The following is a 24,541-nucleotide window of genomic DNA, read 5'->3' on the forward strand; positions in this document are numbered from 1 at the left end:
GGGCATAAAAACTCATACCTTTTCTCCCATTTATGTTTTTTTAAAATTTTTTAATATTTACTTTTGAGAGAGAGAAGAGAAGAGAAGTGTGCAAGCAGGGGAGGGGCGGAGAGAGAGGGAGACACAGAATCTGAAGTAGGCTCCAGGCTCTGAGCTGTTAGCACAGAGCCTGATGCGGGGCTTGAACCCACGGACTGTGAGATCATGACCTGAGCCAAAGTTGGACACTTAACCAACTAGGCCACCCATGTGCCCCACTCTCTCCCATTTAAAACTTCCTGTTAGCTTTGCTTTATGCCCACCTTTTTCTCCTTTGCTCCTTCAGCTCCTGCTAGACCTTGACCTTAAGATCATGAAGCAAAGAGAGGAGCATGATTTGCCCTTTAACGTTACCCTTCCCATTTTCTTTCCTTTAGTATTTTGGGGGGAATGAGGTGGAAGGGGACAGAGGTCTCTAAGTTAGCTGGTATTGCTGTATCCTCTTTTTGTCTGTCACTAAATCTTTGGTGGGCCTAATTATAAGTTGGGTGGGAGGTGCATGGTGTTCTTCAGGGGGTCCTAAAAGAAACCTCTGTACAACACAGTTCCAGAAATAGGAGTTATGGTCCTGTGTTGGTTGGCCTCTACCAACCCCTTCCCCAGCTGGCTTCTATCCTAGTATGCATGCTTCATATCCTTGTTGGGGCCTTTTGCCTGGCAAACAGCCCTCTGGTGCAGAGTAGCTGCAACATGGCTCAGGTTTTCCACAGTATCCACTGAACCAGTGGAAAATTCCTACACCCTTGTTTTTGGTTTTTTTTTTAATGTTTATTTATTTTTTGAGAGAGAGATACAGAGTGTGAGTGGGGGAAGGGCATGAAGAAAGAGGGAGACACAGAATCTGAAGCAGGCTCCAGGCTCTGAGTTGTCAGCACAGAGCTCTAAGTCACGGATTGTGAGATCATGACCTGAGCCAAAGTCAGATGCTTAACTGATTGAGCCACCAGGTGCCCCTTGAACACCCTTGTTTTCCGCCTCGGGAAAGATCTATACCATCGCTGACTCTGTTGCTTTTCCTCAAATATACCCTGCCCTTCATATGGGCATAGAGTGCAGTATTGGGGGTACATCAGCTATTCCACAGCTTAAGCAGATGTCCACTCAGGGAATGAAATATTAGTGTTCTCTTCATACATGTATCCTGTAACTGACTTTCTTGGAATAACTGAGCTCCCCTCAGTTGTTCAAAGTCTTAGGGTCTAAACAAGAACTGTGAATCCATGAAATGTGACACACTAGCCTAGCATGTGTAGTAGTGATTCTAGTGGCCCTGTCAGCCACTGTGCTGCTGCTTTGGGATGCTTAACTACTTGGTAGACAGTACTGTCCTTGTTAGAAATGACTCACATTATCTAACAGTGAGCTGCAATCAGTCAGTGTAATTGATGAGAATAAAACTTTCACATTCAAATTGGGATGTGAGTAGAAACCTAGATCAGCAACTTTGCTTGGTATAAATGGTTATGCATCTCTTCATTTGAAAGATGATGTCACATGCCTCCCATAGCATGCTAGGAGGAGGTTAGCTATGAATTCAGAAGTGGGGTTTACCTGTTTCTCAAGCAATTATATTCCTTAGTCTAATACACTAAACCTCCCACTCCAAAAAGGGAAAGAAAAAAGTTGGAAACCACCCATTTTAGAATGAGACCGAAATGTAAAATGACACAATATCCAACAGAAAATGACAATTTTTTTCTTTATTAATGTTTTGTGTCTACATAATACTGTAGACTATTAAGGCCACAAATAAATTACCAAAAAGTTTAAACAGTTATGAGTATTTTAAAAGTGTCTACTTTGATAGATGTATTCAGACAAGTGAGTAAAAAAATATTACCATATTTCATTGATTCTCTGATCATTTATTCACATTTTCTCTGAAATTGAAGTTCAGCTTATCAGTGACATCATGGATTAGTTTAAAGCATGTTTTTTCCCCTTTTTTAAAGGTTTTTTGTTTGTTTGTTTGTTTATTTTGAGAGAGAGAGAGAGAGCACAAGCAGGGGATGGGCAGAGAGAAGGAGAAACAGAATCTCAAGCAGGCTCCACACTACTCGAACTCACCAACAGCCAGATCATGACCTGAGCTGAGATCAAGAATGGGATGCTTAACTGACTGAGCCACACAGGTGCCCCTTTTTTCCTTTTTTTTTTTTTTAATGGTCATTCATTTTTGAGAGACAAAGCATGAGCAGGGGAGGGGCATAGAGAGAGGGAGACACAGAACAGGCTCCAGGCTCTGAGCTGTCAGCACAGAGCCTGATGTGGGACTCGAACCCATGAACCATGAGATCATGACCTGAGCCAAAGTCGGACGCTTAACCGACTGAGGCACCCAGGCGCTCCTTCCTTTTTTCCTTTTTTAATACATAAAAAAATAATGTGCTTTTCGATTCATGGTATATTTAATAAAATACAGCAGCTAATCACCTCTCGTGCCCACTCCTCAGAAATTCCCATCTGGGTGTGGTCACTACTGTAAATCAGTTTCTGTTATAGTAGGTAGCTGCTGATTCCTTTAATATTTGGGGTTGTCCTTGGTTTCTTCCCACACGGGTGTTAGGGTATAGTCTCCCCAGGACAAGGCTGACAGTGGCCCTCATAGTTTGAATATCAGTAACTGTAGAAATAAAATTCCATTTAGCCACTTCCAAGATACAATCAAATCAGTGGCAAAGGAAATTGGTGTCATAGACTCTAAGTCTAAAGTTCCCTTTTGGCCAACAAAAGAGCAGGACACAGGATTAAGGTGAGAGATGGTGTATGTCTGGGAAAAGACAGGAGCCCCAAATAAGGGTCTTTGCCCTGTATTTATTAAGATCAGAAGGCTTACAAACGTGATTGGCGGCACAAAGAGACAAACTGTGAACATTAACTTGGGGATGTGAGGGAAGAGGGGTATTTGGAAGATATACAGTGTTTGGGGTTTGGGTCAATATAAAACAAAATCCTGGCGTTGGGCAGATGGGCAGATGGTTGTTAATGGCAGACAGGAGATGCCGTGTCTAACTTAGCTAGCCTAGGGGATGAGACAGTCAGGCGGAATAACCTCAGGGTTAACAAGGCACCTTTTCTTTTGTTAACCATCTCCGCTCTGGGCTGCTTCACCTGCAAAGCAGTGGTCTATAGCTCAATTTATCTGTTTACCTAACTTGGCCCTTTCTTCCTGTGAAAGTAGCTTTTCTGGTACAGTACTAAATTGGGGGGCATTTTTGCCCTGCATGCCTAATTTTGTTTACCTCATATACCTTTGCATTGGGAGCCTGGGTACCATCAAGCTGAAACAGAGGATCTGCTCCTCCACTGTACATACAACAACCAACTGAGAAAAGAGGGCTCTGTCTTTTCTTGAATTGTATATTTTATAGAGTGGCACTAATGCCATAACTTAGAACAGCATGATTATTTGAACATTAAGGTATCATCCCATTCCCAAAGCTAATATTTGCTACCAGTCACTGCTTATCATGAATAGACTAAAAGCTGATTTTTCTTTCCATTCCACTGTTGAAGAAAGATTCATGGAATAGACCAATTATATTTATAATCGATAGGGTCCATGAAAACCAAATAGGTTAAGCTCTTCATTTTTAAAATAGCCCCACAGAAGTCATTTTACTCCTTTTTCCATAGCGAGATACTGATTGGTACAGCCGAAAATAGGACCCAGGTCTCCTAATTCAGTGTCTTCCCTCCCTTCCCATCCCCTCCTTCTGCATTGAACATAATTCTCTCCTAATTTAATTGATGGTTATGCCAGGGGTTTTCCAATGAAACAACTTAGTTTTTTCAAGTTCAGATATGATTGAAATGGAAAAATTGGTGGTTGGCACCTACTTTTAGCTAGATTTTTAATTTTATTGTTTTAAAATGCTTGGAAACAATACCATTTGGGACAGGCAAAGGTAATATTCTTTTCATCTTTGGACCAGTATTGTGAATGCCAAAAAGACGAATGATGCATGCAACTTCTGATTGGAATTGGAACTTGTAGCTTTTGATTACTAATCTAGTACTTATAAGCACCATACCATGTAGCTGATATACCCAGAGCATAAGGCAGGATGTCTTGAAGAGAAGAAAACCTAATAAAACTTGCAATATAATAGGGCCAGTTAAGAGTGAATATAGACATAGTCTGAGGTTTCCTGTTATTATCTGAGAAGTGGCATCTTGAACTTCTAGACAATTCTGAACTTGTTTGGTTTGACGGTAAGATCATTTTCAAGGGAGCTGTCTTGAAGCTAAATAAACTGATGAGGTTTAATTATGATTCTAGAGTGATGTCTGAAGAGGTAGAGGAGATGATAAAGAATTAGTTCTATTTAAAGTTAATGAAACTTTTCAGTTCTACAGGTATTCATTTTTATTACTTTGAAAGACATTACATTGTAAAGATTCAGGTGCATACTAATAACTAAAATGAGATAAACTAGCAAAAATAATAATTACCCATTAACCTAGAATTTATATTAGTTTTTCATTAAAACCGTTCTCTCCCACTTTATTTTCTATTTTAAAATGTTAAAACTCAGGGCAAACTCTAGACAAAAGCAGAGATAAATAATTATCTACTAAGGATTTTAGTATCTCTTCAACTTAGCATAAAAAGATAATTTATTCCAATATACACCATTCTTTTTGCCTTCTCTGCCAGCTCTTGTATTACTCACTTCCATTATCTTAGAAATCCTGTGCTCAATGGCAGTTTGACTATGATTTGCCCTACCACCAACATAATTGGAGAGAAAAGAAAGTAATTGCTTGAATTAATGTATTCTAAGTTACTAATGAATAGAAATGAGGCAGAAACTGTTGATTACTGATATAAAAACTATTTCACCTCCTTCTTTCTTGCTAAGAGAACCCCAGTTTAGGGGAGTAATAACATATCTAGTTGCTAGAGATAAATCATAATTAGCCTAAGTCAGTCATAGCAATATTGTTCCCTTTTCATAACTGGTAGTAATGTCTTCTCTCTCATTCTTGATATTGGTAATTTCTGTCTTCTTTTTTTACTGATCAGTCTGTCTAGAGATTTATCTTTTTTTTTTTTTTTAATCTCAAAGAATCTCTGTTTGGCTTTATTTAGTTTTACATATTTTTGTTTTGTGTTTCACTGAATTTTTTGTTCTTTTATCATTTCCTGCCTTCTGATTGGTTTGTGTGTATATTGCTCTTCTTTCTCTAGTTCCTTAAGGTAGAACTTTAGATTTTCAATTTCAGATATTTGTTTTCCTTTTTTAATGTTAATAGGGTTTGAATCATTTGAAATTTATTGAGACTTGGTTATGGCCCAGAATATGATTTTTCTTGGTAAATGATCCATGTGCACTTGAGAAGAAGGCACTTCTAAAGAATATATTTTAAAGTTTCTTCTCTTCTGTTTCCAGCATTCTTTCTTTTCTTCCTCTTCCTCCTCCTAATTGTGACAAGTAATACCACACTGGTTGCCTGCAGAGAGGACAGCTGTGTGGTTTTGACCCATGGGAATGTATTACCTTTTCAGACAATTATTTAATTTTTAGTAAAGAATGATAATTGAATCATAGTGGTGGCTAAAAACACGCACAAAATCTACACACACAAACAAAAGGATTATGAGTATCAGACCAGAAATTATGAGGAATTCTTGGAAGACAGGAAAAGCGGGTGCTATCAGATTAGTTAATTCAGATAACTCAAAACACCTGCAGTAGAAAACCAAGCATGTGCATAGAAACTTGAACAGTTACACTGCAGAAGGTCCCCAGGTCAACCATGTGATTAAAGAGCTACTATGAACAGCAGATGTTTTATCTGCCCTGCTCTGAAATGTCCCCAAACCCTACTTAAATTAGAAGTAAGCACTTGTAGTATTGGACCTTTAGGCTCCCCAAACTACACTCCAAAGACAGTGAATGAGGTTGAGACAAATGCAGACCTGCACAAAAGAAGGGATAAAACAGAAGCACACATCTACCTAGAAGGGACAAATAACTACTTTTCCATCATCAGAAATGCCATTTTTGTTTTGGCAAGAGGAAGGGTCCCTACCCTACCTACAAGCACCCTGCCGTGTACCCCCAAAGAGGAGACTACTTCTTTATATTGACATACTGTGCAATCCCGTTCCAAGGAAAAGCCTATTAGTGAAATGGACATCACAACTGTACATCAGATACATGCTGATTATGTAGGCTAATCAAATGTGCCCTTTATTCCTAAATATGAAAGGACAAAGTTTGGGAAATATTTGAGGAAGGTGAAAGAGAAGATCATAAACTGAGCAATTTCTGAGGTTAAAAAAAATACAGGAAACAGAGTTACCAAAAAAGCCAAATTCATACTCAGAATTTTGAGAATTTGAATAAGAATGTGAATTGAATAAAACTATGAGTTTGAATAGGAATATGAATTTGAATAAGAAGGCTGAGAATATTTGAATAGGAACAGGCTGTAATAAAAGGGATCCATTCAAGATCCCTTTTTTATACCAATAAAATTAAGTAACTGTAAAATGGACACATTATTGCAAAATTAAAATCTTAAACCCCAGGGGGCGCCTGGGTGTCTCAGTCGGTTAAGCATCATGATCTTAGAGTTCTTGGGTTCAAGCCCTGCACTAGGCTGTGTGCTGACAGCCCAGAGCCTGGGGTCTGCTTCGGAATCTGTGTCTCCCTCTCTGCCCCTCCATCTTTCCCTTGCTTGCTCACTCACTCCGTTTCTCAAAAATAAATAAACATTAAAAAAAAAAGTTCTTAAACGGTGCTCAGCGCAGGGTCTCCCTGCGTCACTTAGGCTCCACCTGAACCTGGAACAGAGCATGCGCGGCCCCGCCACACCCCTTATTCCCCTTCCCCCAAACCGGAAACTCGCCCCCGTTTCCTGTAACGGACCCCAGTTCTGTTCTATCCCAGAGCTGTTGCCGCGTCCGAGCCCAACGGACGCTGCCTAGAGGTCTCCATTGCCACTGAGTGCCTCTGGCTCCTCTCGCCATTCAAGCTGGGCAATCTTCGGGGCCGCCGCCGCCTTCGGCGTCGCCACTGCCTGTTCCGGGGTCCTCGCTTCAGAGTTGCCTTGACCTTGGTGCCAGCGCCACCAGCCATGGCCACCGCGCCGTTCTCTGAAGTGCGCCAGAACTACCACCCTGAATGCGAGGCCGCCATCAACAGCCATATCAACCTGGAGCTCTACGCCTCCTACGTGTACCTGTCGATGGCTTTCTATTTCGACCATGATGACGTGGCCCTGGAGAATGTCTCTAAGTTCTTCCTGCGCCAGTCCCATGAGGAGAAGGAGCGTGTCAAGAAGCTGATGCAGCTGCAGAACCAGCGTGGGGGCCGCCTCCGCCTCCACGACATCATGAAGCCTGACCGCGACAACTGGGAGAGTGGCCTGAAGGCCATGGAGTGCGCCTTTCACCTGGAGAAGAGCGTGAACCAGAGCCTGCTCGACCTGCACCAGCTGGCCACTGACAAGAACGACGCCCATCTGTGCAGCTTCCTGGAGACCAACTACCTGCCCGAGCAAGTGAAGGTCATCAAAGAGCTGGGGGGCTACATCACCAGCCTGCGCAAGATGGGGGCCCCGGAAGATGGCTTGGCAGAGTACCTCTTTGACAAGCTCACCCTGGGCAACAGCGACAAGAACTGAGTTGGGACTGCCTTCCCATAGCCACAGGGTGCATGGTAACTTCCCCTGGTCACCATGCCGAGCATGCATTTTGCAGTATTGCACTTGGAAAACGTTCCAGTTTTTTTCCTTCCAGTTTTGCCATAAAGTTACTTGGTTGCAATAAAGTTATTTTGCTCCAAAATAAATAAAGGTCTCTGGTTGATGTGTATGCACATCTTTCACCTTTTAAGTTTTATAGTAGGTATCCAGGAGTCTCTCCACCCACCCAACCCTATCCATATGCAGCTGAGGATCTCCAGAAATGGAGGGAGAAGGTATTCCATGGGACCCTGGAAAACACAAAATTAATCTTCCCCTCATAAGCAGTGTGGGTGGTGGTGGTTTAGAGCCCTGAAGAATGTGGGAACCTATGCATAGTAAAAGTATAAAAACATTGCCTGAAAGTTATGACTGAGGTTGATCTGGGGAAAGAGTGAAGGAAATGGGATTGGGCAGGGATTAAAATAAAGGAGGTCTTCTACTTTACCCTGAAAACTTTTACTTTATCAAAATAAGTAAATACTAATATTTTTTTATTCTAGATAGCAAGAAAGGGACCCCAGAAGCCATTATGGCAGAGTACCTCTTTAACAAGCTCACTGTGGGCAATAGTGGTAAGAGAAACTTAATCTTAGGCTGGCTTCCTACTGGATATGAGAGTGATTTGCCTTTGGTCCCCTGTGCAGGACATGCATATTGTCATTAGAAAACTTTCACTTCCCCTTATGAATAGTGTGGTTATGTGGTTTGGGGTAAGATGGGTGGTTTGGGGCACTGGTTGCTGTAGATGGATGTATATGGTAAAGGTATAGAAAAAACATGGTCTAGAATTTATGATAGTGGTTGCTTCTGGGAAAGAATTGAAAAATGGGATTGGACAGGGATTAAAATAAATGGAGCCTTCGACTTCATCTGAAGTTTTTAGCTGATTAAGTCATACAAATGTTAATGTTTATTGTTTGTCAGTAACAATCTGGGGACCCTGGAAACTGGCAGAGTGGAGTAACTGATTGGCAGGTTCACCCTTGTTGTCAGTGACTATGGGAACTGTGTTTTAGGTTTGCTTCTCTGGAGACACAGGTGCAACTTCAAATGGCCACCAGTACCAGGCATGCATGCTGCCATCAGAAAACCTCTAGTTTTGGGGGTTTATGTACACTTTGTAATAAACCCTGTTCAGTATAAGGGTTGAAAATTTAACAAAGATGCTGAACATCAAAATATTTGAGAATGACTGAGGTAAATTGAATCTTCTAGAAAGAAATAATTCATAATAATAATAATTCATAGTCATAGAAGAACCTTCTATAATAACAAGCACTCAGTAGAAATTCCAGAAGGAGAAAACAAGAGTTTGTGTAGAGTGGTAGACAATAATCAGGAAATAATTTTTCAAGATACTATAATCTCGGGGCGCCTGGGTGGCTTGGTCAGTTAAGTGTCCAACTCTTGATTTTGACTCAGGTCATGATTTCATGGCTTGTGAGATCTAGCCCCACATCAGGCTCTGTACTGACAGCATGGGGCCTGCTTAGGATTCTCTCTCTCCCTCTCTTTCTCTGCCCTTCTGCTCACGTACATGCGTGTACTCTGTCTCTCAGAATAAATGTTAAAAAAAATACTATAATCCAAATACTATTACCATGTATATTTCCTCCTTTAATCTACTAGTGTTCTGAATTACATTAACAGATTTTCCTGTGTAGAATTACTTTTTATTCCTGGAATGAAACTTATTTGATCACTGTTGATTTGTTTTACTATAATTTTTTGAGATATGATTGAGATGTATGTAGCATTGTGTAATTTTAAGGTGTACCGTGATACACTGATATATTGGGAAATGATTGCCACCAAAGCCTTAGCAAAAACCTCTATCAATTCATGTAATTACCATTTCTTTTCGGTGGTGAGATTTCTTAAGATTTATTCCCTTAGCAATACTTAAGGATATTATATTGTTAACTATAATGACCCTTCTGTACATTAGATCTCCAAAGTTTGTACTATTTGATCAACATCTCTCCATTTTCTCCAATCCTTCAGCTTGTGGTAATCAACATTCTAATCTGTGTTTCTGAGTTTGGCTTTTTTGGTTCCATATATAATTGATAGAATACAGTATTTGTGTTTTTCTTATTTCACATAACATAGTGTCCTCAAGTTTCATCTAAGTTGTTGTAAATGGCAGCTTTTCCTTCTTTCTCATAGAGAAAGGCATGAATACCCAGAAAAGAAATGGCTGGATCATATGGTAGTTCTATTTTTAATCTATTGAGGAATGTCGATACTGTTTTCTTTACTGGCTATATCAATTTGCACTCCCACCAACGGCGCACAAGGGCTTCCTTTTCTCCACATCCTTGCCAACACTTGGTATTTCCTGTCTTTTTAATGATAGCCATTCTAACACATGTGAGGTATATTGCATTGTGGCTTTGATTTTTATTTCCCTGATGACATGTGATGTTGAGCACCTTTTGTCTGCCCATTTTTTAATTGGGTTGTTTGGTTTTTTACTGTTGGGTTGTATAAGTTCTTTATATATTATGGAAATTAGCCCCTTATCAGATATATGATTTGCAGATATTGTCTTCTATTCCATAGTTTCTTTTTGTTTGTTTTACTGTTTGTGTCTTTTGCTGTGCAGAAGGTTCTTTTTTTTTTTAATTTTTTAATGTTTTATGTTTGAGAGAGACAGAGACAGAGTCAAGCAGGGAGGTGCAGAGAGAGGAGACACAGAATCTGAAGCAGGCTCCAGGCTCCGTGCTGTCAGCACAGAGCCCAATGCAGGGCTCAGACTCACAAAACATGAGATCATGACCTGAGCCAAAGTCACCACTTAACTGACTGAGCCACCCAGGTGCCCCAGTAGTTTTTAAAATTAGTATAGTCCCACTTATTTTTGCTGACATCACTCTTGCTAATATTTTTATTTAGGATTTTGTATCTCTCTACCTTAATAAGTAGTTTTCTTTCGGGTGTGTAAGTACCATCTTTGTCCTGTTTAGGTATTAAGATTACTCTGGCCTTGTAAAATAAATTGAGAAAAAATTTTTTCATTTTTATATGCTTGTGCTTTTGGTATAATATCCAGAAAATCATCTCCAGGACCAATATGAAAGAACTTTTTTCCTATGTTCTCTCCTTGGAGTTTTTTGGCTTCCGTCTTACTTTAAGTCTTTAATCCTTTTCAAGTTAATTTTTGTGCATGGTGTAAGACAGGGGTCCAATTTTATTCTTGCGCATGTGGTTATCCAGTTTTCCCACCACAGTTTATCAAAGACACTGTCATTTCCCCATTGAGTATTCTTGGCACCCTTGTCAAATATTAGTTGACCCTTTATGCATGGGCTTATTTCTGACCTTTTGATTATGTTCCATTGGACTGCATGTCTGTTTTTTAATGCTGGCATCATGCTGTTTTTAATTATATAGTTTTATATTATTGTTTGAATTCAGGAAGTATGATGCCTCCAGCTAAGTTCTTTCTTGAGATTGCTCTGACTAGTCCGGGTATTTTGTGAGTCCATAGGAATTTTAGGATTGTTTTTCTATTTCTGTAAAACATGTCATTGGAATTTTGATAGGTGTTGCAGTGAATCTATAGATGGCTTTGAGTAGTATGGACATTTTAACCATATCAGTTCTTCTGATCAACGAACACAGGATATCTTTCCATTTATCTGTGTCTTCAGTTTTTTTCCATGCAATTCTTAAAGTTTTCAGTGTACAGATCTTTCACCTGCTTGGTAAATTTATTCCTATGTATTTTATTGTTTTTGATGCTAATGTAAATGGGATAGTTTTCTTTATTTCTTTTTCTTGTTGTTAGTATATAGAAATGCAACTGTTTGTGTTTTGTTTTATTTTATTTTATTTTATTTTATTTTATTTTATTTTATTTTATTTTTTAATGTTTGTTTATTTTTGAGAAAGAGAGCATGAGCAAGGAAGGGACAGAGAAAAGAGGGAGACATAATCCAGAGCAGGCTCCAGGCTCCGAGCTGTCAGCACAGAGCACGACATAGGGCTCAAACTCATGAACCACGAAATCATGACCTGAGCCAAAGCCGGACGCTTAACCAACTGGGCCACCCAGGCACCCCTGTTTTGTTTTTATATCCTGCAACTTTTCTGGATTCATTGATTATCTCTAATAGGTTTTGGTGGAGTATTTAAGACTTTCTAGATATAAAAGCATATCACCTGCAAAGATAATTTGACTTTTTTCCTTTCCAATGTGGATGCCTTTTATTTCTTTTTCTTGTCTAAATGCTCTGGCTAGGACTTCCAGTATTATGATGAATATGAGTGGTGAGAGTCAGCACCTTTGTCTCATTCCTGATCTTAGTAGAAAAGCTTTCAACCTTTCACCATTGTGGATGTTGTCATAGCTTGCCCTTTGTGACCTTTATTATGTTGATGTATCTTTTCTATACTCAATCTGTTGAGAATTTTTAATCATAAATGTTAAATTTTGCCAGATGCTCGGGCACTTGAGTGGCTCAATCAATTAAGCATCGTACTTTGGCTTGGGTCATGATCTTGTCTAAATCATTGTTTTCCAAGGACTCCTGAACTGTGGCCAAGATGGACGGGAGCCAGTTGACAGGCCACTATAGGGTTCATACCTGGGAACAAAGTCTATATGCCCTTTACCCAATGCACGAGTGGTTTGACTCTTCCTGAGTCACTTGGCATATGGAGCTGGATCATCCTACAGCTCCCACAAAGCCACTTTTGTCTGTGGGATGGATGCTAAATGATTCTTGGGGTAGGGGGTGCAAAAACAACAGATGTCTTATTACACCATGCTGCTGACATCACTCTTGCTAATACTTCTATTTAGGATTTTGTATCTCTCTACCTTAACATGTAGTTTTCTTTCAGGTGTATAAGTACCATCTTTGTCCTGTTTTGGTATTAGGATTGATTACTCTGGCCTTGTAAAATAAATTGAGAAAAAATTTTCATTTTTATATGCTCTGGAATAGTTTTCATATTATAGGTGTGGTTTTTTTTTTTTTTTGTTCTAAGAAGATTTAGTAGAATTCACATTAAAATTATTTGAGTCTTGGGGCGCCTGGGTGGCTCAGTCTGTTAAGTGTCTGACTTCAGCTCAGCTCATGATCTCTTGGTTCATGAGTTTTCTGCTGTCAGTGCAGAACCCACTTCAAATCCTCTGTCTCCCTCTCTCTCTGACCCTCCCCCCATCTCTTTCTCTCACAAAAATAAACATTGAAAAAATTATCTGAGTCTCTTCTCTTTTTAAAGATAGATGATTTTGTTTCTGTAAACAATGGCATTGGGATTTTTAGGGATAACATTGAATCTCTAGGTTGTTTTGGGTACCACAGGTGTTTTGACAGTATTAAGTCTTCTATTCCACAAACAAGATATATCTTTACATTTACTTGTTTCTTTAATTTCTTTCAGCAAAGTTTTGTGTCACATTCATTGATTATCTTATGTTCAACTATCCTCATGCCCCAAGGATAAATCCCACTTGGTCATGATGTATGATCATTTTAATGTGCTGTTGAATTCAGTTTGTTGAGATTTGTTGCATTTATATTCATTAGAAATATTGGCATATAGTTTTATTGTAGTGTCTTTTTCTGGCTTTGGAATCAGAGTAATACTGGCCTCATAAAATGGGTCTGGAAGTGTCCCTGCTTCTTCATTTTCCTGGAAGAGTTTGAGAAAGATTGGTATTAATTCCTCTTAAATTCATTTAGAACCACAAAAGACCCAAATAACCAAACAGTCTTGAGAAAAAACAAAGCTGGAGGCCTCACACTTCCTGAATTCAAAACATATTACAGACTTACAGTAATAAAAACTATATGGTACTGGCATAAAGACAGACATATAGACCAATAGAACTAAACAGAAAGCCCAGAAATAAACCCACATATATATGGTCAAATAGTCTTCAACAAGGATGCCAAAAATCCATAATGGGGAAGGTATAGTATACTCAATAAGTACTGTTGGGAAAATTGGATATGCACATGCATAAGAATGAAAATTGAAACCTATATTACACCAGACACAAAAATCAACTCAAAATGGATTAAAGACTTTGACATGAGAGGAAGGGTAGGCAGCGGGCAAAGGGAATCACATTAGAGCTACTGATAAAATTATAGCTAAAATTGATAAATCATCATGCACTTTGCCATTGAGACTCTCAAGCTTTCTTACACATTAGAATTAGCACCAGACTACATCCTAGGCCAATTATATCAGTCTCGGGGGGCAGGAGCTAGGCATTCCAGGCACTCAAACCAATGTGAGCACCTTGCTCCTCAAAGTGTTCTCTATGGCAAGCAGCAGCAACCTCACCTGAGAGCCTGCTAAAATTCAAAATCCCAAGACCCATCCCAGACCTACAGTATCAGAATCTACATTTTAATAAGATCCCAGGTGATGAATATGTGTACCCTGACATTTGTGAAGCACTGATTTATCATCCTAGATTTCAACCATGGCTATATACATTGGGATAAACTGGAATGCTGGAAAATAATACTCATACTCAGACTTAAACAACTTATCCCATTATATCTTTATGAATATACTGGAACAAACACACTAAAAACTTAGTGTAACTTCAACAATTATTCAATTGGCAAATATTTAAAAAGATTTGAAAACCCTATCTAATTTCTACTGATGTTGGATATGTGCATACACGCTCAAAAATTTTTTTTTAATTCCACTATACTTAACATACAATGTTATGTTATTTTCACATGTTCAATATAGTGATTCAACATGTTTATACATTACTAAGTGCTCATAAGATTATAATTTATTTTTATGATAAGTGTACTTTTAATCCCCTTCATCTATTTTACCCATACTCCCACCCTCCCCCCTACCACTGGTAACCATGCGTTCTCTATAGTTAAGAGTCTGGTTTTTTGTTTGTCTCCTTTTTCTTTGTTAATTTGTTTCTTAAATTCCACATATGAGTGAAGTCATGTGGTATTTGTCTTTCTCTAACTTATTTCACTTAGCATTACACCCTTTAGTTCCACTGACATTGCAAATGGCAAGATTTCATTCTTTTTTATGGCTGAGTAATATTCTTTTATAGATGTACTATATCTTCTTTATCCATGGACACTTCGGTTTTTACCATATCTTGATTATTGTAAATAATGTTGCAATAAACATAGGGGTGCATTTATCTCTTTGAATTAGTGTTTTTTTTGGGGGGGGTAAATAATTATGGAATTACTGGATCACATGGTAATTGTCTTTTTAATTTTTGAAGAGCCTCCATACTGTTTTCTGCAGTAACTGCAGTAGTTTGCATTCCCAACAGTGCACAAGGGTTCCTGTTTCTCCACATCTTGCCAACACTTAGTGTTTCTTGTGTTTTTAATTTTAGCCATTCCAACAGGTGTGAGGTGATATCTCATTGTAGTTTTGTCTAGTTTGTCTGATATAAGTGTGGCTTCTCTATCCTTTTTTAGGAGTCCATTAGCATGATAGATGGTTCTCCATCCCCTCACTTTCAATCTAGAGGTGTCTTGAGGTCTCCTATGTATCTCTTGTAGGTAGCATGTAGATGGGTCTTGTTTTCTCACCCATTCTGATACCCTTGTATATTTTGACTGGAGCATTAAGTTCATTTACATTCAGAGTAATTATTGACAGATAACAAATTAGTGCCATTGTGTTACTTGCAAAGTTGCTGTTTTTGGAGGTTTTTTCTTTTCCTTTCTAGTCTTTGTTGCTTTTTGTCTTTGCCACTTAAAGGGTCCCCTTTAATATGTTTGCATGGCTGGTTTAGTGGTCACAAACTCCTTTAGGTTTTGTTTGTCTGGGATGTTATTTATCTCTCCTGTTCTAAATGATAGCCTTGCTGGATAAAGTATTCTTGGCTGCATATTTTTCCCGTTTAGCACATTGAATATATCATGCCAGTCCCTTCTGGCCTGCCATGTTTCTGTGGAGAGATCTACTGCTAACCTGAGTTGTCTTACCTTGTAGGTTAGGGATTTCTTCTCCCTTTCTGCTTTCAGGATTCTTTCCTTACCTCTATATTTTGCAGAGTATACTACAGTATGTATTGATTTTGGCCGGCTTTTGTTGAATTTGATGGGAGTTCTCTGTTTCTTGGATTTGGGTGACTGTTACCTTCTCCAGATTAGGGAAGTTTTCAGCTTTAATTTGTTCAAATAAACCTTCTCCCCCCTTTTCTCTCTCTTTTCTTCAGGGACTCCTATGATATGAATGTTATTATGCTTTATGGAGTTGCTGAGTTCCCTACGTCTACATTCATGATCCAGTACTTTTCTTTCCCTCTTCTTTTCAGCTTCATTATTTTCCATAATTTTACGATCTGTACCTCTGATTTGTTCCTCTGCTTCACCATCCTCATTGTCATTGCATTTAGTTGGTTTTGCATCTTGGCTATACCATTTTTTATTTTTGCCAGGCTGGTTTTTATTTCTTTTATCTCTGCAGAAAGGGATTTTGTAGTGTCTTCTATGCTTTTCTCAAGCCCAGCTAGTATCCTTATGATTTTTGTTTTAAATCCTGGTTCAGATATATTACTTACATGTTACTTATATCTGGCCATGACCTCTTCCAGTTCTTTTGGAATGAATTCCTCCATATTGGCATTTTGCCCAGATCTCTGTCTTCTCTGTGTTAGGAAAACCTGTTAGGTTTCCTGCTCTTGAGAGTACTGGCTTTATGAAGAAGAGGTCATATACTGTCCAGGACTTGGCACTTCAAGAAGTTTGTGCTGTGTGCACTCTGTTGTGTTTAGGTTGCTCTTTCCCTGTCAGTCCTCTGCAGTCCTCTCCTTGCTTGCAGTGTGGAGTATTTGGACCTAGTCTGGTTTGTGGCAAGTTTTAACTAGGTGTGTTTTGGTCTGCTAATTAGAAAAGTCTAGATCCTATTTCCCCTAGAGTTGAAGCTTTGCAGCACTCTATGATCAGTAGACTTAGTGCATGTGGGGAGTTTTTGCTGGTGTTCTGCGGGAGGGGCCTGTGTGTTGCTTCTTAGGGAGACTTGCCCTGCATGATGCAGTCAGTGGAACAGGGCTTGATGTAAACTGCTCCAGCCTTCACTGGGGGTGCTGTGTTCCTCACTGAAGTCTGTGCTGATGGGCAATAGGAAAATAGCATCACCCTCTTCTCTCAATGCTGGAGAGAGGTGATTGCCCCTGCTGCTGTTCAGGAAGCCCTCACAGAAGTACAATCTCCCCTCTTTTGTCCCAGCCTTCCATCAGAACCCTGTCTTCATTCTATGTCTGAGTTGTCCATGTGCGTGTACACACACTCCTGTGTGTACTGTGTTGCTGGGTTTCAAAGTTCCAAATCTTAGGGACCTGGCATGGCACAAATACTCATTGATCCTCTGGGGGAGGATCTTGCCACACTGGGTCATGCTGGTTTCTTGCAGAAAAGCAGTCGCACAGCCATGTGAGGCTAGGAGTTTACAGTAGAGCGCATCCAATAGCTGGCTTCCAGGTCAGCAGGTGCCTCTGATGCTATGCTAATTAATGGGTCAGCTCAATGGCATCCGCCTTCTCTCCTGTCCCTTGAGAGACAGTGCTGCCTCTCCCAAATGCACTTCAAGAAGAGGAACTATTACTCTTCGTGCAACCCACAGGATCCTCAGACCACGCTGTCCACTTAATGGGCCTCTGTCCTCCCTCCCCACAGGATCACCACTAAGCCTGTCAGGCATGACCCTGGTGATGGCACACATTTGTAAAACTGCAGACTTTGAACTCTGCTGCTTATAAGGACAGCCCCTCTCTCTTTCTCAGTCACTGGTTTTGGGGAAGAGTTTTTATTGTGCAACCCCCTATGTGCTTTCACTCTTTGTTTCTCACTCTTCTCTCCGTGATCAGGGCTCCCTTCCCTCTGCAGCACCCACAGTTCTTTTCTCCCCTAAATCAACTCTCCACAGCTCCTACCTTCCCTGTTGTAGCCATTTTTTTCTCCCTCTAGATGTGCAGTTTGTTCTTTGAGCCCTCAGATCAATTTCTTGGGTGTTCAGAATTATTTGGTATTTACTTTGTTGTGTTTGAGGCAGAGGGCAAGCATAGGATCCCCCTACTATTCCGCCATTTTAACTCCTCCCCTAGTTCCTATGTCATTTATTTCTGCTCTCATCGTTATTATTTCCTTCTTTGTACTGGTTTTGGGTTTTGTTTTTTCTTGTTTTTCTGTTCCTATAGGCATAAATTTAGGGTTTTGGGGTTTTTTTTTTTTTAGATTTTTCTAGGTTTTTGAAGTAGGCCTGTATTATTATAAGCTTCCCTCTTATTACTGTTTTTGCTGCATCTGAAAGAGTTTGGACCATTGTGTTTTCATTTTCATTTGTTTCCATGTACTCTTTGATTTCACATCTGACCCATTGATTGTCAAGTAGCATGTTATTTAACCTCCATGTATTTGTGCTCTTACCAGATTTTTTCTTGTGGTTGATTTCTAGTTTCATAGCATTGTGGTCATAAAAGTTACATGGTATGACTTGGATCTTTTTGAGTTTGTTGAGACTTGTTTTATGGGCTATTACATGATCTGTTCTGGAGAATGTTCTGTGTATACTTGAAAAGAATATGTATTCTCTTTAAGGATGAAAAATGTTCTGAATATATCCATTAAATCCATCTAGTCCAATGTGTCCTTCACAGGCACTGTTTCCTTGTTGATTTTCTGTTTGGATCATCTGTCCATTGATGTTAAGTTAGGTGCTGTAGTCCCCTACTATTGTATTATTATCAATTAGTTCCTTTATGTTTAACTGTTTTATGTATTTGCGTGCAGCTGTGTTGGGTGCATAAATATCTTAAAATGTATCTTCTTGCTGGATCGTCCCCTTAATGAGTATGTAGTGTTCTTTCTCTCTCTCTCTCTTTTTAATTTTAGAGAGACTGAGTAGGGGGAGAGGGGCAGAGAGGGAGACATGGAGAGAATCTAGGCTTGATCCCACAATCCTGGGATCATGACCTGAGCCAAAATCAGGAGTCAGATGCTCAACTGACTGAACCACCCAGGCACCCCTCTTTATCTCATTACAGCTCTTATTTTAAAGTCAGTTTTGTCCAGTGTAAGTATTGCTGTTGCTACCCAAGCTTTCTTTTCATATCCATTTGCATGATAATGTTTCTTCATCCTTTCACTTCTAATTTGCATGTGTCTTTAGGTCTGAAATGAGTCTTTTGTAGGCTGCATATAGATGCATCTTTTTTTTTGTCCATTTCATCTCGCTATGTCTTTTACTTTGAGCATTCAGTACATTTATATTCAAAGTAATTACCGATAGGTATCTATTTTTTGCCATTTTGTTACTCGTTTTATGGTTGTTTTGTAGTTCTCTCTCTGATTCTTCCCTTGCTCACTTCTTTCATGATTAGTTGGCTTTCTTTAGTGATATATTTGGATTCCTTTGTCTTTATTTTTTGCATTTCTGTTACTGATTTTTTGATTTGTGGCTACCATTCGTATATAACATCTGCTACATATAGCAGTCTATATTAAGTTTGTGGTTTTTTAAGTTTGAGCCCATTTTTTACTGCTTTACCCCCATCCCCACCACATTTTAGGTATACGGTATCCTAGTTTATATCCTTTGTTTTTGTGAGTCACTTGGCTAATTTTTATAGATGTACTTATTTTTACTGCTTTTGTGTGTCCTACTTATTCTCATAGTCTTTCCTTTTCAGTCAGAGCATCCCCTTTATCATTTCTTATATGGCTGGTTTACTGGTCATGAATTCCTTTAACTTTAGTTTGTTTGGGAAACTCTTGTCTCTTCTTATATTCTGAATGATAGCCTTGCTGGATATTCTTAGCTGCAGATTTTTCCCTTTCAGTATTATGAATATATCATGCCACTTGATTCTGGCCTGCAAGGTTTTTGCTGAAAAATCAGCTAATAGCCTTATAGGCTTTCCCCTCTATTTAATTAACTATTTTATTTTCTCTTGCTGCTTTTAGAATTCTCTCTTTATCACAACTTGTTGCCATTTCAATTTCTGTGTCTTGGTGTGGACTTCCTTGGGTTGATTTTTTTGGAGTTTCTCTGTTCCTCCTGCATCTGAATTTCTGTTTCCTTCCCAATTTGTGAAGTTTTCAGATATTATTTCTTCAGATAAATTTTTTGCCTCTTTTTCTCTCATCCCTATAATGTGAATGTTACTATCCTTGATGGAATCACTCAGTTCCCTAAGTCTGTTCTCATTTTGCCTAGTTTTTTCCCCCCTCACCTGCTCAGCTTCATTACTTTCCATTACCCTGTTCTCCAGGTTGCTGATTTGTTCTTCTGCTTCTTCTGTTTATTCCATCGAATGTATTTTACACTGTATTTATTGTGTTATTTCTGATAGATTCTTATGCATCTCTTTGTTAAGGGTCTCACAAATGTTCTCCACTTTTTTCTCAAATCAAGTATTATCTTTATGATCATTTTTTAATTATTATTTTGAGAGTGAGAGAGTTGGGGAGGGGCAGAGAGAGAGGCAGGGAGAAGGAATGCCAGGTGGGCTCCGCACTGTCAGTGCAGAGCCCGATATGGGGCTCAAACTCATGAACCATCAGATCATGACCCAAGCTAAGTCAAGAGCTGGACACTTAACTGACTAAGCCACACAGGTGCCCTTGAGCATTACTTTAAATTTAATCTATCAGACATATTACTTATCTCCATTTCACTTAGGTTTCTTGCTGTGGTTTTGTCCTGTTCTTTCATTTGAGACATATTCCTCTGTTTCCTCATTTTGTCTATCTGTGTCTGTTCCTGTGTTAGGAATGTGAGCTATGCCTCCTCCTCTTGAAAGTAGTGGTCTTAAAAAGAAAAGGTCCTATAGCACCCTGTAATGTACTGTCCCCTGCTTACTAAAGTCTGATGCTTCAGGGGTACCTCTTATGTGTGTAGCATGCACCTTGCTGTTGTCAGCTGCTTTTTCCTTCAGTCCAGTGATCAGCAGGAGCTTTCTTTGACTGTTGTGGCAATGTTTTGGCCCTGTGGTGTTAGTGGACCAGTCTGGCGCTGCCTTGGGCTTGAGTTGAGTCAGACCAAGCATTTGCCAGAGATGCAGTAGCACCAAACTGCAGGGTGCTTTCCCTGCCATGTCCTCTGAGAAGCTTTCATTGTAAGTTTTTATCAGACCAGCTCTCTGCTCCTAGCCTACTGCTGGGTCTGTAGTCTGACTGGAATGTGTGGTTACTTTTCCCTCTCCCTAGGGCAGGCATCAATTTGGAGTGGTATTGGCCCCTGTTGGGGCTTCTTACACACTGCCAGACTTCTGGCCTGGTTTGATTGGTGTCTGGCCATGAGCAATTGGAAGGGGTAGATCTGCAATGTGAGCTGTGGGGTGGTTGGCCAGTCCTGTTACCAAGATTTGCATGCCCGAGGCCCTCTGCAGGAGGGGCCTTGCAGACCCCCAGCTGACAACTGAATTGGGCCTGTCTAGAAAGGGGCAGATCTGCAAGAGTTGGGGCTGTGATGTAAGTAAGGTAGTGAATATCAGCTGCCTGCTGGTTCCTTCACTGGGTGGGGAGAAGGAAATGGTATCTTCCAGCTCCTTGGTTCTTGGGGAAGACCCTCAGGGATCCCTGCCCCTCCAATTGAGAAGAGTAAACAATTCTCCCTCCTGTATGATCCAAGTATTTTTCAAACTACTGCTTCTATGCTGTATTTCAGAAGGCTGTTTGTTGTTTTAGCTCTTTGTGGGTTAGGGACTCCACTTTCTCTCACCCTCCAGGCTCTCATGGAGCCAAGCCCCCTGATTTTTAAAATTCTAGGCCTTGGGGCGCCTGGGTGGCGCAGTCGGTTAAGCGTCCGACTTCAGCCAGGTCACGATCTCGCGGTCCATGAGTTCGAGCCCCGCATCAGGCTCTGGGCTGATGGCTCAGAGCCTGGAGCATGTTTCCGATTCTGTGTCTCCCTCTCTCTCTGCCCCTCCCCCGTTCATGCTCTGTCTCTCTCTGTCCCAAAAATAAATCAACGTTGGAAAAAAAAATTTAAAATTCTAGGCCTTAAGTCCAGCTCATTGTTAAGAACTCACAAAATTCAGCCCCTCTGTTTTTCAAAGTCAAATATTACAGAGAATCATCTTTGCTGTGTGGTCTTCCTGGTGTGGTAGTCTTATTTCTCTCCCTTTGCTGCACCTAGGGGGCCTTCCCTCCCATGATCAACTTGCAGTCTTGCAAGCTTGTACACACATTTCTACCCTTCCTACCCTTTTTGATGTGTTCCCTTCTCTATATATGTTGTGGAATTTGTTCTGCCAGTTTTTGGGTCATTTTCTGGGTTATTTACACTGATGTGAGTCTTGTCTATTTGTATCCATTGGATGAGGTGAGCTTAGGGTCCTCCTACTTCACCATTTTCCCCCCATAATCCCAACTTTATACCTTTTCTTACCTAATACACATCCTACTTTCTTTGTATGTGATCAGGTTTTGGAATGGTGGGGGTCCAGAACTGACGGCCCAGAAAGAATTCTTGAGACGTTTTTGGCGCAAAAAGGTGATTTTATTAAAGCACGGGGACGGGACCTACGGGCAGAAAGAGTTGAACTGGGGTTGTGAAGACTGACGTTATATACTATGGACTTGGGGGAGGTAAAGGCAGATGGGAGGCCTCCAGAAGGACTTTGATATACTAAAGAGGACTCATAAGATGTCCAGGGGCTTTGCTATTGTCAAGCTAAGGTTGTTTTCCCTGTAGTAAGGCATTAACATTAGGACAGTAGGGGGTTCCTGGAGAAATGTTATACTCTGTATTTGCCTCAAGTATTTGTCAATGGGTTACAGGTTATAAATTTAATTTTACCTGCCATTTCTTTCTTGCCTTTGTTTCCCCACATCACTATGGAGGTTAAGATGATTTAGAGCTCCAGGAAACTGAGTCCATAGGTTTCTGGAGATTAGGCTATTGATAAGATTGCCTTTTTCTTGTAATTGACTAAGACATTTGTAAACGGACAGGTGTCCTGTGTGACTGTGATCTCTGTTAACCATTTGTTTTCTTTCTTTTCCTTTGTTCTTGGGAATCCAGGAGTGCCTGAGGAATATCACATATATCCTTCCTTGGTGGGGGCGGGGGTGGGGGGGAGTTGTACTAGCTAGTGTTTGGCCTTCAGCTTGCCTTATGTTCCCTCATCATAGAGAGATGTTTCTTTTATTATTTTTAGTAGATTTACTTCTATATACTGGAATCCTTAGTCATTAGAAATCTTAACTTCTAATAAAAACTGAGAAGAAATTGTGAATTGTTATACTACATTTAGTAGGTTGGCAAATTTATGCATAGATTTCATAATTTCTGGTAGCATATGCTTCCTCATAGTACAAAATGTGGCACAAGATATTTTTGCTGAAACATCCAAGTATCTTTAGGTAACAAGAGCCAAAAGTAGATACATCTGTGTTCGTAATGTTTCAGTATTTTATCTTACTTGGAAATGATCTAGATATTCAGTGCATTTCCATCATTTAACCTAGAAAAACTCCAAAGTTTTAGATTATCAAAAATATTTGGGTAACTACTTTTAAGTAGACCTACCATAAATATTATTATTGAAAAGTCTGAAAAGGTGGAGGCAGGGGGCACCTGGGTGGCTCAGTCACTTGAGCTTCCAACTTTGGCTCAGGTCATGATCTCACCGTTGGTAGGTTCAAGCCCTGCATCTGGCTCTGTGCTGACAGTTCGGATCCTGAAGTCTGCTTTGGATTCTGTGTCTCCCTTTCTCTCTGCCCCTCTCCCACTTGTGCTCTGTCGCTCTCTTTCTCTCAAAAATAAACATTAAAAAAAAATTTTTTTTATGTTTGCTTATAAACATTTATCCCAATTATATCTGTTTCATTTATTTTTTAACAGTCATATTCAGATTAACACTTAGGAAAATTTCACGAGAGATTAAAACAGCTAGCCATCACAACAAAGTTTGCAAAACCTACAGCGTGAGTTTGACTAATTAACTCAGGTAGAATAAAAGATATAGGACTACATTATATTCAGTGCTGACAGCTCTGAATACATCTCTATTTTAATTAAACCAATATAGCTAAACTAGCTTTCATTTACCAGATATTATCTCAGATCACATGAATTTGTAAAGGATTTTGGTTAGTTTCTGTATTCTAGAGAGTTTAGAAATATTAAATTTGATAAGTGCTTATTTTTCTGAGTCACTTAAATCAGATTTTACAAATTAATTTTGGCAATACCATCCAGGGCCAGAAAAATGTGCCATATACATCCACAGACATAGTCAGACACATAGAAACTCTATAGCTTCCATTCCAGAATTTTAGCTGCGAATCAGGTACAATATAAACCCCACTAGTTAATATTAACACTTGAATCCAAATTGTGTTCCAGGCAGACAGAATAAGTTCAAGTTACCTGCACCAGTGGCTAAGCCTTTTTACTATTATATGTGGAGGAAATTAAGATTTGTATTTGTCCTTGAAAAGCAACTTTATGGAGGCTATAGACTAGATTTGGGCAAGGGAGCTTTTATAGCAGTTTGTATTTAAATTTGTTTTATGTTTATTTACTTTTGAGAGAGAGAGAGACAAAGAGTGCAAGTGAGGGAGGAGCAGAGAGAGAGGGAGACACAGAATCTGAAGCAGGCTCCAGGCTCTGAGGTGTCACCACAGAGCTGGATGCGGGGCTCGAACTCACAAACAGTGAGATCATGACTACCAGTTTGTATTTTTTTTAATGTTTATTTATTTTTTGAGAGAGAGAGAGCGTGAGTGTCAGAGACAAAGACACAGAATCAGAAGCGGGCTCCAGGCTGCACAGAGCCTGACGCAGGGCTTGAACTCACAAATGGCGAGATCAGACC

At 39.8% G+C, this 24,541-nt stretch overlaps 2 protein-coding genes across 4 annotated transcripts in view; both read left to right on the top strand.

Annotated features, from left to right (window-relative positions):
- The window catches only part of PRRG1 (proline rich and Gla domain 1), a 306,130-nt gene that overhangs the window by 265,705 nt on the left and 15,884 nt on the right, over window positions 1-24,541 (top strand). The window lies entirely within an intron of this gene.
- LOC128311582 (ferritin heavy chain-like) lies at window positions 77-21,710 on the top strand. The gene has a single exon (XM_053202226.1). It carries the CDS (start codon window positions 7,129-7,131, stop codon window positions 7,675-7,677), a length of 549 nt encoding a protein of 182 aa, XP_053058201.1. The 5' UTR covers window positions 77-7,128; the 3' UTR covers window positions 7,678-21,710.

This window comes from Acinonyx jubatus, chromosome X, assembly GCF_027475565.1.
Source record: "Acinonyx jubatus isolate Ajub_Pintada_27869175 chromosome X, VMU_Ajub_asm_v1.0, whole genome shotgun sequence".
Lineage (NCBI taxonomy): Eukaryota > Metazoa > Chordata > Mammalia > Carnivora > Felidae > Acinonyx > Acinonyx jubatus.

Coding starts and splice junctions, on each gene's coding strand:
- LOC128311582 (XM_053202226.1), top strand. CDS start 7,129: ATGGCCACCGCGCCGTTCTCTGAAGTGCGCCAGAACTACCACCCTGAA.